At 45.4% G+C, this 15,554-nt stretch overlaps 7 protein-coding genes across 7 annotated transcripts; 4 read left to right on the plus strand and 3 right to left on the minus strand.

Moving 5' to 3' along the window:
* Positions 1-121: 121 nt before the first annotated feature.
* Positions 122-715, minus strand: BGW36DRAFT_466308 (uncharacterized protein; the record flags this gene model as incomplete). Its single annotated transcript, XM_046222335.1, has 3 exons — positions 514-715; positions 293-463; positions 122-240 (listed from the first exon to the last, which is right to left on the minus strand). The coding sequence occupies exons 1-3, from the start codon at positions 611-613 to the stop codon at positions 122-124; spliced, it is 390 nt and encodes a 129-aa protein (XP_046065777.1). The 5' UTR covers positions 614-715.
* Positions 716-1,779: 1,064 nt separating this feature from the next.
* Positions 1,780-3,467, plus strand: BGW36DRAFT_390847 (uncharacterized protein). The gene has a single exon (XM_046217529.1). It carries the CDS (start codon positions 1,994-1,996, stop codon positions 3,311-3,313), a length of 1,320 nt encoding a protein of 439 aa, XP_046065778.1. The 5' UTR covers positions 1,780-1,993; the 3' UTR covers positions 3,314-3,467.
* Positions 3,468-4,013: 546 nt separating this feature from the next.
* On the plus strand, positions 4,014-5,404 carry BGW36DRAFT_365194 (o-methyltransferase-like protein; the record flags this gene model as incomplete). Its single annotated transcript, XM_046214626.1, has 4 exons — positions 4,014-4,181; positions 4,243-4,372; positions 4,429-4,555; positions 4,621-5,404. 4 exons carry the CDS (start codon positions 4,014-4,016, stop codon positions 5,402-5,404), a joined length of 1,209 nt encoding a protein of 402 aa, XP_046065779.1.
* Positions 5,405-10,183: 4,779 nt separating this feature from the next.
* On the plus strand, positions 10,184-10,826 carry BGW36DRAFT_308619 (uncharacterized protein; the record flags this gene model as incomplete). The annotated part of the gene is made up of 2 exons (XM_046212349.1): positions 10,184-10,486; positions 10,533-10,826. The coding sequence occupies 2 exons, from the start codon at positions 10,184-10,186 to the stop codon at positions 10,824-10,826; spliced, it is 597 nt and encodes a 198-aa protein (XP_046065780.1).
* A 790-nt stretch (positions 10,827-11,616) lies between these two features.
* On the minus strand, positions 11,617-13,019 carry BGW36DRAFT_390855 (SGNH hydrolase-type esterase domain-containing protein). The gene has a single exon (XM_046217530.1). It carries the CDS (start codon positions 12,794-12,796, stop codon positions 11,948-11,950), a length of 849 nt encoding a protein of 282 aa, XP_046065781.1. The 5' UTR covers positions 12,797-13,019; the 3' UTR covers positions 11,617-11,947.
* Positions 13,020-13,342: 323 nt separating this feature from the next.
* BGW36DRAFT_390856 (zearalenone hydrolase) lies at positions 13,343-14,343 on the plus strand. The gene has a single exon (XM_046217531.1). It carries the CDS (start codon positions 13,511-13,513, stop codon positions 14,303-14,305), a length of 795 nt encoding a protein of 264 aa, XP_046065782.1. The 5' UTR covers positions 13,343-13,510; the 3' UTR covers positions 14,306-14,343.
* On the minus strand, positions 14,332-15,223 carry BGW36DRAFT_390857 (acyl-CoA N-acyltransferase). Its single transcript, XM_046217532.1, has one exon. The coding sequence runs from the start codon at positions 15,022-15,024 to the stop codon at positions 14,485-14,487; it is 540 nt and encodes a 179-aa protein (XP_046065783.1). The 5' UTR covers positions 15,025-15,223; the 3' UTR covers positions 14,332-14,484.
* Positions 15,224-15,554: the final 331 nt, after the last annotated feature.

Genomic DNA, 15,554 nt, shown 5'->3' on the forward strand with positions numbered 1-15,554 from the left:
ATTTGGCATCAATATGTTTTTCAGACAGGGATATTTCATTGAGGGGATATGCATAGGCTTAGAGTCCTAACTTTCCCGTAGTTTATTTATCAAGTAATGATAGCATGTTACCAAAGTAAGCTTAAGTCCAAGCCATCGCTTCTCTGTAGATACACCCGAGAGACCAGACGCCAACGGCCTGACTACTTCTCCCATGAGATTTATTCGAAATGTCATCTTCCATGTAGCATTCGAGTGGCCCTGATCAAATATCAACAATCGACTCGTCGTAGACACACACAGTTGAACGTACCATAGATGCGAGTTCCGTAACTGTCCCAGTCCACAATTTCCTCTACTGAGGGCTTTTCTATCTTGAAATGATTTAGGCTAAAGTCTGCGAGCTTAAAATGTATCTCATAGGGAGACGGAATGGTTCCTGATGCAGCCAAAACATTGCTTGGTTTGATATCTTGATGCCCCTCTATGGAGAGTTCATTAGTCTGCTGCTTGAGAAAAAGAGCCATTACCTACCCCCACACTGTTTCTCCTTTCCCAGAATTGGAATTCTGGGAAGTGAATACAACGCGTCGCTTAGCTGGAGAAGCTGTCCCCAGAGTTGAAGCAGGTCCATGTCCGATGATGGAGGTGGGACACATTGTATGAATTTCTCCAAATTACTCCTGTCCGTATACTCGAGAAGAATACCAAATGTGTCAATGACGTGAATACTACTAAAGGAATCCACTACTGGGGCTCGACGAGACTATGTACTGAGGTGCTCGAACGCCTGAAGCTCGGCTGCGTAATACTTATTTGCGTGGCGAGTATTAAGTATTTGCAGAGCACACATAGTTGACGTTCCAGGATCAGTGCCGTGGCGTTTGGGAAAAAAATTATCATTTACGTTGATCTTCTCAACTATTGAGCATCCGCATACACAAAGGTAGTCATTGCTCGCAAAAGGAAGAATGTCCCAGATCACGAGATCAGCTCTTTTCCTTCAAAATCCAGTGAGGGGTACAGAATTTCCACTGGGTTTGATAGAATTCAATACGTCCTTGAATTTGACGTCCGAGCGGCGCATCCCCAATATCTATCTCCCACTCGCTAGGTCCTTATTGATTGAATCTTTCAGAACGACGTCCGGCCGGGTACAGATGTGGTAGAAATTATCGGCTTCCGTCTTGATTAGCATGCTGCCATTATAGAGCCCGTATCACCAGCATATCGTTGGTAAATTTTTGGGTATCGATCTGAGGTATTACCGTAGCCGTGGCTGGCTGAGAATGGCACGTTGCATGGCACGATTTATAGTGTCGCTTAATGAAATCGTTGAACTGCAACTGGGACCAGGCCAAGTGCCTACAGTCCCATGCAGAGTCCAATTAGCTGAACGAATCCCAAAAATGGTCCTGGAAGATCACACTAACCAATTGTAGCATTTTCTTAGATATGCATATTGTTACTCGCAGTGTCAGCTTTAGCAACAGCATTGTTAGGCGATGTGGTGACGAGAGAGAATACCACTCTCGAATCAGCTTCCCACAATGGCTGATCTGCATTTTTGGTGGTGCTAATTCGGATTTTCTTGCTTGTGGTGGTGGGGAAGTGTCGGAGTCCGCACTAGACATGGTTTGAGCATTGGATCGTGTCGCAATATACAGACAGGGATTGACAGTGCTAGCTTAACTTCCAGCTACTACCATACCGGTGGCTGGCGTCGGGCAAGTCCGATGCCTCTACGTAGTTTTGGCAGTGTAGGAACGATCAGTGTTAGTCATGATATTAGACCACATATTTAAAGGCCGATGTTTGTAACGGACATGAACTGGTAGATAAATATAAGAGTCTGTTTCACACAACCCTAGATCGAACCAGCTTGATGAAAAACAAACTAAAGCTCAGCCTATTCAAGGACTTAGCAATACTAATACTTTCACATAGTCAACGTGTCTTGTCTCCCTCCTTCTCCATTTTATTTTCAGCTACTTCTGGCTAAACTACCATCAAGATGAGCCAAACAAACTCTATATCTTTACACGCTGAGGAAAGGGTGGACTACGATGCCGACTATGTGAGCAAGTTTGAGCTCCCTGCGCACAAGGGGGTCGATGTCGCCATCTATGATCTGCACTACAGTTTTGAGAGAATTCGATATATGAATCCAGCAAACAATACATTCTACTATATGTGGAGATTGAACACTCAATATGGAGAAACCTTCCACCAGGACAAAGAAGATCTTTGGTTGTTCAATATCCACATAGCGAATTGTGAACATGCAATATTCAGCATTGGGCCCTACCAGTTTGATATGAACTCTAACTGGAAGTTTTTTACCCAGTTTAAACAACATGATATGGACCTGAACTGGGACAAATCTCCAGGGAACGGACCCCGCAATCGCTACGTGGCCATACGAGCCCCCAAAATGGACAACCCAGCCATTACGGTAAGTGCTCCTCAGGGGGAATACTTAGCAGTGAAATGGATCGGCCTTTTCGTAAAAGCAAATGCCGCAGAGAAACACGAATTCGTCACGGTGAGAACGACATGTCGATTGAACGAGCCGTACGCGGAACGTCATCGATATAAAGACTGGTGGAAGAATGGTGGCGCATGGGAACTGGGGGTCGATGTTGTAGGGCGTTCCATTACAGTGTTTCCTAAACAATTGTTTGGAACTTCTGGTATAGACCGTGATCTTTACAAGAAGTTTGTTTCGGGGCTTGAAGATGTTGAAAAATTGTCGCAAGCGCACATTGAAATTGCAAAACAAAACGGCGACTCTTCCCTAAAACCATACATGTGGTTTATGGACCGCGCGACGATAATCGCACCCACTGCAGACGGAAAAATCAATTACTTTACGGGAACGACATACGAAGAGAGCTCTACTAGTGGGTTCTCTCTGTTTGAGAAAATATTCACCCCTTTTTTCAAGATTGCAACAGCCTTGCTTTCGGGAAATTTCGTAGGGGTTGTTGAGGAGGTCTTTTTGCAACTGAATCAGGCTGCTAAGGACGACTTCAAAACAGATGTCGACCTTTCCGGGTATATCACTGCAATATGCAATGAGGTCAAGAAGCACAAGGGAGATGATCTTTCGGATTTGAATAGAAAAACTATTCCACAGCTCAGAGGGCAGGCCAGCTGGTCAACGCATGATTTTGGTGCACACGTCTCGAAGGGCAGGGGCTTGGGTGATATTCCGCGTCAGATCAGCTCAATGTTTTCAATCAGGCCCCAGTGGACGGCTATTCTGGCTTTTTTGGCATTTCTTGCATCTATGGTCATAGTAATGTATCAGGGCTTGGTTGGAAGAGTCTGATTGCGGGAGGGGAAGACGGCGGAATGGAGTAGTCAGTTGAGAATATTTGTTCAGACTAGTGTATTAGTTGCCTAGTTCATTCCTGCTTTACCATGTTTCTAACGCATAGCCACTATCAAGTAAGCTCAGGTCACCCTCTATAGTCAATAAAAAGCCTCCTCACTAGTCCTCTAGCGCTAATACGATATAAACCACTCTCTTCTTGAGAGAGATCCCTAACCAATTCCCCCAAAAACTCTTTATACACGAATTAGAAATTTTAAAATTTGAGTGATAAATTTAAATAATAATTAATCTGCCATATAATATAAAATAAAATGATATGAAGATGTGAAAAAGAGTGTCAAATCCCTAAAAATAATTCGCGGCTTGCTATAATATTACTTAATATAAGAATCTATGATATAATTGGTTGATAATAATATTAAGCACCCTATATTTAGGAACCCCTCAGACTAAGGAATGAAAATGCTGTGCAAATTGAATCCTTAGTCCTTTTGTTTTGTACTGGAAAAATGTCCCTACGACTGGGATATAAGGCTAACAACAGATTGGGTCATGAACCATGACCTCTCTTCGGCTTAATTGGGTTTTAGAAAATATATATAAAATAAGTACATGGGAAGCAGCCCCGAACATCATCGACCAAACTCACCTGCTTCCACTCACATTCTTATTCTTCATTCTAATTCTAATCACTATGGGTTCTATCGAACAACTTACCGCTTCCTTGACCGAAGCGGTAGCTACTCTACCTACCCAAGGCCCCATCAATGACGAGAAACGCAATGCTTTCTACGCTGCTTATGAGAATCTCCGAAAGCAGATTGAGACTCCCATTGATGCTGCCGTTAGAGTGATCTTTGGTGTAAGTCTAGAATTCCTACACGAGTGATTAGCGCAATGCCTGAATCTGCCGTCACCTCTAGGGATATGATGCCATAGCTCTCAAAGTCGCCATGGACACGCAGATTTTGAACGAGCTCGCCATCGCAGAAGGAAAGCCAAAGAGCGTCATCGAGTTATCCAAGCCATCCGGAGCAGATCCCCTCTTGATCAGTCAGTATTCTACTGTTCCATAACTCCAAATTCCCGGCAGACCCTGAATCAGATAGATCGATTTCTTCGTGTGCTGGCTGCCAGCGGCTTGGTCAAGGAAACTGGCGAAGGCGAGTACGCAGCGGTATCGCTCACCGGGGCATTTTCAGACATGTCGCCTCTTTCAAAATCGGCCTTTCATCTGTAAGCTGGCTCTCAATATTATAGTACTTTCCAAGACATGAATTCTGACGGCGTACTACAAACAGTCTTTACGGTGAAAATCCACTCGCTAAACTTCCACAATACCTACAAAAGACCAATTACAAGAACCCAGACGATAGCTGGAACGGCCCTTTCCAATTTGCAGAGCCGACCGATTTGCAGTATTTCGAGTGGATTCAGCAGCACTCACAACATCAAGAGGCATTCACTACACATATGGCCCTACAGCGAATGGAGCGGGGACCTAACTGGTTTGAATTTTATCCAGTTGAAGAACGGTTGCTTGCCACTGACAAAGACACTTCCAAAGCTTTCCTCGTTGACCTTGGTGGTGGTGTTGGGCATGACTTGGCGGCATTCGCTGAAAAATATCCCAAGCTGGCTCCGAGACTGGTCCTCGAGGACCAGGAGCATGTTCTCGCAGATGTGGATAAGCAAAATTTCAAGCTCAACCCCAATATCCAGCGCGTTCCAACAGACCTCTTCAAACCACAATCAGTGAAAGGTGCAAAAACATATTATCTTCGCACCGTCCTTCATGATTGGCCAGACAAGCAAGCCAAGGAAATCTTGAAAAACGTTTATGATGCAATGAGCGACGACTCGGTGCTAATTTTGAACGAGAATGCGTTGCCAGACCAAAATGTCTCAGGATTCCAGGCTAGAATTGATCTATTCATGATGTCTATCTTATCAGGAATTGATCGCACCTTTAAACAGTTCTACTCTCTTTTGGAAGAAAATGGGTTTAAGGTTCTAGCCACGTACCGTCCGGAGACCTTGGCACCAGGAGCAGGGACCATCTTTGAGGCTGTGAAAAAGCATTAAACAGATACATTCCTTGATTATCCATGTTATATCAGCAGAGAAATCTCTAGACTAAGCAGATAATACTCATATTATCATATTGCAAGATATCTCCCTAAAGCCAACTCCTTATTACAAACCTTTATTCTGCAGACAGACAGGAACTCACGTACTCTCACTCCATCGCAACATAAACATACACACAAATACCCACATGAACCAAGGCCAGCTGCATGTATTGGGAACCTCGTCGGGGCATTCATAACCGACCATTTCGGGCGACGCAATATTACTTCTTATCACTCACCAGAGGCATAGTTCGTCCGTCCTAAACTTTAGGGTACGGGCCGGCGGTTCGACAAAGTCGTTGATAAACCTTGTATATCTCTGGGTTACGCCAAAGGGTTTGCGAATACTCAAATTAGTCACTTGGTAAGAAATTGAAATAATGACGGATAATAGGTCTACGTTAATTATATCTACAGTTGGCTTGTGTGGCCGTGGTGGGCAGACTGTCAAGGTCCTAGTAGGGAAACGATCTCGCAATCGCAACTCTCCTTGTACGACAAAACGCGATCATCTTCGGCTGCGATCTCATTCTCTCGCAGCAGAATACACATGTGCAAGTCTACGAGATACTCTACCGACCGATATCACGGTTGTGCAAGCGGATGCCACGTCGCGTTCCCCTCATGGAGGGTTCGTGGGTGCCTGTATTCTCACACGGGCGTAGTGACTGACGTACTCGTGAAAAACGTCAGCAGAAGCGACTCGGCGAGTATAACCGGGAGGTCTGGATAATCAAGGAATGTGAATGTCAAATCAGCATACCTGACAACGTATTTAGTCCTCCAATCTGGAAAAGTAGATAGTGGCGGGAACATGGTTAATATATCGTCCGTCGCGGGTCTCCAATACCTCAGTAAGCTACAAATTGTATGCTCCTACCAAGGCTGCGGTGATTCATTACTGAAACTGCAGCCGTGATGTATGCGGTGAGGGGAGAGACGCACAGTGCCGATTGGAAAGATGGGGTCAGCATGGGAGGTCGCGATGCGGTGTGTTTCTGGGCTGCATCACAGACGAAATTATAGGGATGGGGTGAGCACTTGAGAGGTTAAGTTATAGTTTAGCATGTTCAGACACATTCATGATTGGCCGGTTTAGGATATAGGGTTCTTATTGAGGATTATTATCGTGCAGAGAAAATGTAAAAGAATAAAGGCGTGACGAGTAATTTGCCGGAGACTATTCTGTTACCGCCGGATGCTGCATGAGGCATTTATCATATACGTCAACGGGAAGACTGTGGAACAAGAGACACGCAAGGGATCGGAGTGAGACAAGAAATTTTCAAAGAAGAAATGATAATAATAATATGATTAGGCAGTTAGATTAAACTCCACAGTCGATAGAGACGAATCAAGCTCTAATCGACTCCCCAGAGCGTACAATGTGCGGGATGAGCTGTCAAAGTGCGGGATTTTTGACCTGGGGTTAGCTCGCAGTACATAATCTGCGAATCAACTTTTCTTTTCTTTTCTTTTCTTCTTTATTTTGTTCGGGGCTGGCACGGTTTCGAATTTCGGTGTGACGTGGGATGGCTGTTACATGGAGCACGCGACCAGACATGCGATAATTCGTCCAGGCGTAAATAATACAATAATAATGTATCCAATACAGTATCCATCCTACATAAGCTGTAACGTAATCCACCCCCGAACCGCCACTACCCCCAAACCGCCACTTCCACCCGAAAACATAATCTATAGCGATTTCAAATCTCAATTTCTAACCCAAAATAATAATTATATACAAAAAATTAATTACTAGTACGATTAGGGCATTAAGGTCTTCTATACCCAAGAATACCACACTCACTACACTGAAATTAGCGGCGTACACGCACCTAAGAGACTAGAAGCTCAGGCTCAACCAGAACAGTAGTAGCACTTTAAGATACCTCAATCTGACTTTGGATAAGCACCTAAGCTTCCTCTCTAGTAAGGCCTTGTTCGTAAGATATCTGCTTTTTAGACCATTGACGTTTTTGCTTCTCTTTCTCATATGCAGCCCATAAATCATGAGCTTCTTTTCATACAATTAGAAGCTCATTTATACTTATTTCATAAGCCCTAGACATCCGATCAATTGCTTGATCAATAGCTTCTAATAAGCTTGATTTGCGCTGGTTAATTCGCCTTTTAATTGTACTTAATTAACGCTTGAATTGACGAGGATTTTGAGGTATTTGTAAGCAAAATGATTATGAATTGCTTGATCGACTTGGAGGAGGAGTTAGAATCTTTAATTGGATAATAAACTATTGATAGACTCGATCTGGATCAAATAACACTAATCCAGTTGCTATAAAACTATTCCGAATAGTCTCAGCTTTATATACCATCATACGCGCCTTTAGAAATACAGTAAAAAAGTCAATTTTGTCAATATAGTTAAATCCAAGCCTCATCCATTATTCAACAAGCTATCCATATTGCCGTTTTAAAACAGCAAAACAGCCGACATCAAAAGGTTGCAAGAGATGAGAAGAATGCAAAGGCATACAGATTGGAATAATATTATTCTCAGTGCATGTACGGTCAAATTCAGCAGTTAAATGACTTCCATGACCATCAAGAATAAGCATTCAATATCTTCCCATTACACAGCCATTCGTACGAGGAATGAAGTGATTAATGAGCCAATCCATACCAAGCTTATTTGTTGTCCATCCATTATCACTAATACCGATTTTCCAACCATCTGGAAGAGTCTCAAACCAGACTTCTTGTAAGTATTTTATTACTTTAAAAATCACATATGGAGGTAGAACCCATCCAGTAGAATTAACTATTTCAATTGCAGTCACCCATTCTCAATTACCAGGCTGTAATAGATATGGTCTACTATATCAATCACTTCCAGTTATGACTTTTGCAGTGGCACAGAGCCCCATAGCAAAGCCAGTCTCATCAAAGTTGTAGATATCTTCCTATAAGATGCCATATTCTAATATAGCCTCTCATACGCGGTCAAAATGCTCTTGGATTATCTTTCAATCTTCGCATTTAGCACGTTCGTAGTTATATCTTCATGAAAATCACGATTTAATCTCTGAACGGCATTGAACTAGTTTATATACCCAGTTTATTCCAACTTATTGATTTCCATACTGTGAAAGAAAATAATTAGCCATTTCTTATACAAGAAATGGCCGGGGAAATAATCCTCGCTTATCTAGATTCAATATCCATTTAACAAGCGATTCCTCCTCAGATTCAGTCAATTTATGCCCATTAGCGCGTATTTAAGATCTTTATTGGGTGCCATTTAGTCGATCTCGGAGAATTGTTCGAGGAACATTATAAATCTTTGCAGCTCGTCCAATATTAGGAATTCTTTTATTTTTTAAATCGGAAATGGCTAATAAGATTCGACCTTCTTGTTCCTCAGAATTTTTATAGTTTTTATTGCGAATTGGTGGCATATTAACGCGTTGAATTATATAGAATTGTTATGGGACGCGTTTTTGGGTGGAAGTGGCGGTTCGGGGGTAGTGGCGGTTCGGGGGTGGATTACGTTATCAGTATTAATATTATGTGAGCAGTATAGATCACGTGACTGATAGTCGGGTAGCTCGGCAGCATCAGGTATCAAGTATAATAGATAATAAATAGTACGTGCGATAATCATATTCTTATTTTCTTATCTACCTGACCGTATCAATATCATGTGAGCTCATATATCGTTATATAATATATAATTTACATACCTATACACAATGTATACATAGTATTGAGCGTGATAGAGTGTATAAGTGGGGCGCATACGGGGCCGGGGATCTCGGCACGCTTTGTCCGACTCGCCGACTCGCCGCGATTCAGTTCACTGTGCGCATAATATTATTATTAGATATACATTATTCCTAGAATTGACATTATTATTGTAACATTCTTTAACAGTATTATTTTACTATTGTATTATTATATTTAATAATGTTAATATGCTCAGTACTATTAATATATACATGTATGATGTCTACCCTTGTTATAATAAAATAATTTAATGCATTATTCCATCGGACCAGATCTCCGCTGCAGCCAGAGCCGCGAATCGCGACAGAAATTCCGGTGCGGCATTTTCGACTCTCGATGCAGCGCTGACGTTGCGTGGCCATGAACACGGCTAGTTCGTATGCAGTAGTAAGTACCAACTAAGTAATTGCATAGAAAAGCAAAGTGAATCGTGCCAAGTCGTCCCTGATCGCCCACTTTTCTTTTCTTTTTTCACTTTTACTTTTACTTTACTTTCCCCGTGGAGGTCCGATCGTGTAAGAGCCAGTGGATGCGGTTATCTGGATGGTGCAACAGTCCCATCTACTAAACTATAACCAATAAATACTCTGCGGTGGCTATTGGCCAGTGACGGCGACTTTACCCGGCGGCGGCTTTGCCATCGCCGCTTGAGCCGTGTGCGGTCTGCCTGAGGCCGCCTATCACCCTGCCTTTTCCCTTTTCGCTCTCGCTCTCGCTCTTCCTCTCCCTCTTCCCCTCCACTCAATCTCCTCTCTCTCCTCTCACCTGACTCTTCTCTCTTCACTCTCTAGTCTATTATCCTCCAATCTCAGTCAATCTTCACTCACCATACAATGATCCCTTGGGATAGCGCTTTCGCCTCGTGCCCGTGCTCGTACTTCGCTTGTGCCTCGTCACCGCGCCAGTCTTGTTAGACTCAACTCTAGTCTGGTCCACGGACTGCGTGTACTGCGTATACTGCACATACTACACTGTCAACAACATGCCTTTCCGCGACCGCTTCAAAAAGGCCTTCCGCCGCCCAGAGAAGGAAAAAGACACAAAGCCCAAGATCGAATACTACCGTCGCGGCGAATGCCCCCGGTCCAAGTACCGCGGGCCTGTCGACCCAGAGCACAAACGCAGACTGTACGACTGGAACTTCGCCGATGCCACTGCCGACCGCCGTCGCTCGTTTGACCTCGACTTGTCACCCTGCACCAGTCTGCCGGACAATGCTGACGACGACAGCGACTTGACGACCGACCAGGAGTCGGAATCGGAGGTAGCCCAGAAGCGCATGCGGGTGGTTAGAGGTATGCTAATTCCACAAAACCCCACAAACAATGCAGAGCCTAATGGTAGCAGCCTCGATCACCGTCGCCCACCACGAAGTAGCCCCCTGTGGCTCCGTCGACTCGACTTCAGACTCCTCGACAGCCGTTGCGTCGAGCTACGGCTCGTCCACCTTGACCTTGAAAGAGAGCTGGGATTGGCCTCTGGCAAAGCGCGATGCGATGGCGACGCTGAAAGAATCGATTGCTCTGACCACCGCCCCTCTGGCGCGCCGCATCTCGGCGCCAGAGAAGGCCTTCCACCCGGAGCAACTGCGGCGGGCGCTGAGCTCGGTTCGCGATGTGTATTAACCGACCTATACTCACCTATCCTCAAGCACACTTATCCAAGCACACTTACCCACATACTTACCACTAATGACTCGATACGACTTGGCCATGAACAGGACATGGCAGCATGAAACGGCGTTTTGCATGTTAGCGATGGCGTTCACTCCTACAAGATAGTAGACCCTAGAGGCCTTAGACTGATAGACAGCTAGCCTGTGTACAATGAATTATCCTTTTTCTTTACTGCTACACAACCATGCGTTGTATTATTAACTTTGATCTGCGTGCATCGCTAGCTGATGGCTGGTGTTGCACTAGCCATGCAAGTCATCAATTGATCTGCTTGGCTGCAGCGAGTGAGAGCAAGTTCGGTGAGCGAATATCCTTATTCGTAATAATAAATATACTATTCATATGAATATAATACTTTATATTCCCTATTATCTTTTCTTTGTTCATTTAATAGCAATGTCCCGCCCAGGCTTCGTATGTAGCGAGAGTAGGGAGGTAGCATCAAAAAGACCCTTGTGGAACAAAGTAACGCTACAATGGCTTTCTCCACGGGGTCACCTTTTCTTTCAAGGGCGTGCGTATTTTCCAAGGCGCGATGATGCAGGAAGGATGCGCCCGGTTTCAAATATAATTATTTATGGAACATCGATCAATAAGATACGAAGTAAGAACCTGTCAAACTTTAACCACCGGCGCAAGCTAGAGGGGCGGATAATATACGACGCGTCAGCATGCATTAGGGCATGTGATTGGGCCGCTAGACGAGTGGTATTGCTAGCATCATTGATACCAAGTACGGCTTTGATATTATTTTGTACATGTATTGTATATATAAATTATTATATTTACTCTACACCCAACGTAATGCTGGAAGAAGCCGACAGTATAATGAATGATAAATAATACTTGAAGTGAGGTCAGCCATGACGTCATCACCGGGCCTTCATCGCCAACGTGCCTGTCGATCGAGATCCAAGAGTCTTCGTCGACCTCGGAGTTTGCGGGATTCGGCGTGGATCGTCATCGACTTGATCAAGATCGGGTGACAGACATCCGATGGTGGCGTGTGGAATGTGCTTATGCCATATGCGGCGATGATAGACACCAAACTTGTGCAATTGATTCATCCATCATCGATCGATTTTCCGCACCAGTACCTCAGCAACCGCCTGCATCCCAGCCAGGTTCGGATGAAACACAGAACCCCGTCGCAGCAAAGCCCAGTACCCAAAGCCTCCCACCCAGGGAACCTGACTCCCTAGCCCATGCTCTGCACTCGAGTCATGAATAGCCACTCGCTCGCACCACCCCGCCCGGCTCTCTGCGGCCTGCACATACGCCCTCTGCAGCTTACGCGCCGTCTGTCGATGATAATCAATCCGGTCCTGGCTAAACGGCACGTCTTTGCCGGGTTGCGTGTTCGCGCCGAGAACAGCCAGATACTCGACAAGAAACACCCGCGCATTGGGCGCCTTCGCATGAATTGCATCTAGAACCCTGCCTAGCCGTGTGATAAGCGCTTCTTCGGTCAATGGCTGCAATGCTTGCTCCGCGGGCCTAGGCCTTCGACGAACAAGCAGATAGACCCTTCGAACTACACCCACGATGAAATTCACTATCTTTCCCAGCGCCCCCGCCGCCCATGCATCCTGCACCATACCGCCGATGTACTCGAGATCATTGCCGCCCGCAGTGATGGTGATGATGTTGGCGGAGGATGGGAGGAGGGTGATTTGCGGCGGGAAGACGACGCTGCGGAAGAGAAAGTGTTGTTGGGGGTCGACTATTATGTTGAGAAGAGTCGCGCCAGAGACGGTCAGGTCGGTCAAGTGTGCATCTAGAAGACGCGCGAGAATGTGGGGATAGTTCTGCCCGGAGCGTCCTGCACGAGGCGCGATTTGAGGATGGATGCCGGGGCCTGCGGCGAATGAGCTGCCTAGGCTGACTATATGCAGTCGTCGGTTGCTCGGGGCTGGCATTTTGGTGACCGTAGGTTGTAAAAGTGAACGAATAACTAACTATGATGTAGTTTAATATATCCGGATGGAAGACAGGATGGAGAGAGGATGTACATCGGCGTAGATTCTGGCTGCCGAGTGGGCTGCCTCGGTAACACAACTAACAACTAACAAACATTATTCAGTGAACAAGTATATAATATAAAAGCCAATTAATTAATGTAGTGAATAAATAACAGTGAACATATTTTATATACTGAATTAGTAAATGCCTTCTAGTACGAAAGTATTTACACTTGTATTATGGCCTCGACAGCTCAAAGGTTTCGCCTATGATATACTTCAGCCATTCTTATCAAACGCAGCACCAGTCTATACATTTGTAATCGACGTTATCAGTAACTTTTATACATGCGTGTAATAATCGGTCCCTTCAGGCAGATTGCTAGCAATATTTATTCGTACTCGACTAGCCTGAGAATCAGCATCTTGAAGCAGATACAAATACGTATAGGAATCCATTCTCTATCCCAGTCAATTCAACTTGACCGGATGTGTCGGAACTAACAACATTTGATGTTCGATTTTACTAATGCCTAGTAGTCGACATGCATCCACTAGAAACTAAGCGCATACAGGCCGATCCTCCACTCAACCCCGCAGATCTTGACCTCAACTGCAACCATTGAAAATGTTTATACCAACATTCAACTCTTGACACTCATATTCGTTATTATGCGTACGAGATCGACCATTTCCACCCCGGACGGCATTACTTGGCACTATGAGCAAGAAGGCACCGGCCCGGATATCATCCTGATCCCCGATGGTCTGGGTGAGTGCCAGATGTTCGACAAGCCAGCATCCCTGATTGCAGCCAAGGGGTTCCGAGTCACCACTTTCGACATTCCAGGCATGTCGAGGTCTGCAGATGCTCCCCCAGAATCCTACCAGGAGGTCACAGCGCAGAAATTAGCGAAACAGGTCATCCTCTTGCTGGACGAGCTGCATATTGGAATGGCTACGTTCTGGGGCTGTAGCTCCGGCGCTTCGGCCGTCTTAGCCATCATCGTAGACTACCCGACGCGTGTGCGAAACGCTTGCGTTCATGAAGCCCCTACATCCCGTGCTGACAGCCTGATTGCGCTGGGCAAGGCTGGCGATGAGACTATCGTCGACGTCCTGACAGTATCTATGCGCGACCGTATGTCTGGGAACGTTGAAGCATGGGACGCACTGGGTGCCGAGGCGCATGCTAGACTTCGCAGGAACTATGTCCGCTGGGCACGCGGATACCCCGTCACCCTGCCGACATCCACGCCGGTTGGGAATTTAGAAGACCTGAAGAAGCGACCGCTGGCTTGGACCGTGGGTGCATCGACATTGACGCACGTTTTCATAAATAATATTGTGACTGCCACCAAGATTGGTGCTTCTGTCGGTACCCTTCCCGGCTTGCATTTTCCGTATGTCTCGCATCCCGAGGTTTTTGCGCAGTATATGGTTGATACGACGAGAAAGTATCTGTGAGGTATTCACTCTGTAATCAGATTTAACATGTAGGTGGTATTGAATTCAATCTTTCTATCTATGCAATTAGACAGATGCTATGTGCTCTCAGTACAATTGAAATGTTCAATGTCAAAAAAGATAGTTCACTCATCGGAGGATGAAACAAACTAGCCTTCTCTATCTCGCCGTAAGGCCTGTCAGGCCTTCTCCATCTCGATAAAACACAGGTCATCAGGCAGCCCAGATATACCCTCCAGTGCCTCGCGAAACGGGAATGGCGATGTACCCGTCTTCCGATACCCGCGACGATTATACCATTCAATGAGCGCCTTGCGCGTTGACAGCGCGTTTAGCGAGAACTTCTCAGTGCCCCAAGTCCGTCGACAATAGTCCTCGGCGTAGGCGAGCACTTGACGGCCCACACCGCCGCGTTGATAGCTGTCGTCTACAGCGAGCATGGAGATCCGGGCATAGTCAGTGCCGCGCTTGGAGACGTCGATACAGCCCACAAGAGCGTTGTCTTTGTCGGCGTCCAAGGCGACAAAAGTGGTGATGTCGGGGTTGGCGATCTTGGCCTGGACTTCTTCTACTGGGATTCGGAATTTTGAGGCTAGCTCGACATTGCCCGTCCAATCGGGTCTGCTGTCGTTGGTCTGGAACGCTGATTGCACGATTTGTTGGACTTTCGAGGCGTCGTCCGCGGTTGCGATGCGGAATTGGAGGTTGGTGGTAGCCATGATTGTATCAGCGTTGCTTGTTGGTGGATTCCGTGTTTTAGTGCGAAGTAGAGAATTGGTTTTTGAAGACGATATGGTGGCCGGGACTTGGGCGCTTTAAATAGCTGTCGATTTCCGCTCTTCAACCATAGTTAATGTAACATATCTGGGTCTTGTCGAAATAAAGGCGTGGCTATGTGACTTTTCATATGATGTTCCGTCTTATCGGTCTTACCACTGAAAATGCCGCAATATGTCAAAAGGCGCGCCGCCCTGCGCGTAGATAGTCATCATAGTAACATTGTATATATTTGGAACAAATCTAGAGATAACGATTGGAAAATGCCAGGTTTGCAAGATTATGCACAATTGATGCCATCGACTGCCGATCTTGCCTGTATGACTATTATGAAGTGTGAATAAACCGCGTTGAAACGGATCAATACTCCATTTTCATATTTGTCACAAAATACCCAATACATAGGTAATTCAGATCAGCAGTCAGAGAAAAGAGATTAGCTAGCCTATTTATAGAAAAATGTTTTTATCAA

Source organism: Talaromyces proteolyticus, assembly GCF_021365285.1.
Source record: "Talaromyces proteolyticus strain PMI_201 chromosome Unknown BGW36scaffold_15, whole genome shotgun sequence".
Classification (NCBI taxonomy): Eukaryota; Fungi; Ascomycota; class Eurotiomycetes; order Eurotiales; family Trichocomaceae; genus Talaromyces; species Talaromyces proteolyticus.

Excerpts from the sequence above, each read along its gene's own strand:
- BGW36DRAFT_390847 (XM_046217529.1), top strand. The coding sequence starts at position 1,994 with ATGAGCCAAACAAACTCTATATCTTTACACGCTGAGGAAAGGGTGGAC.
- BGW36DRAFT_390855 (XM_046217530.1), bottom strand. The coding sequence starts at position 12,796 with ATGCCAGCCCCGAGCAACCGACGACTGCATATAGTCAGCCTAGGCAGC.
- BGW36DRAFT_390856 (XM_046217531.1), top strand. The coding sequence starts at position 13,511 with ATGCGTACGAGATCGACCATTTCCACCCCGGACGGCATTACTTGGCAC.
- BGW36DRAFT_390857 (XM_046217532.1), bottom strand. The coding sequence starts at position 15,024 with ATGGCTACCACCAACCTCCAATTCCGCATCGCAACCGCGGACGACGCC.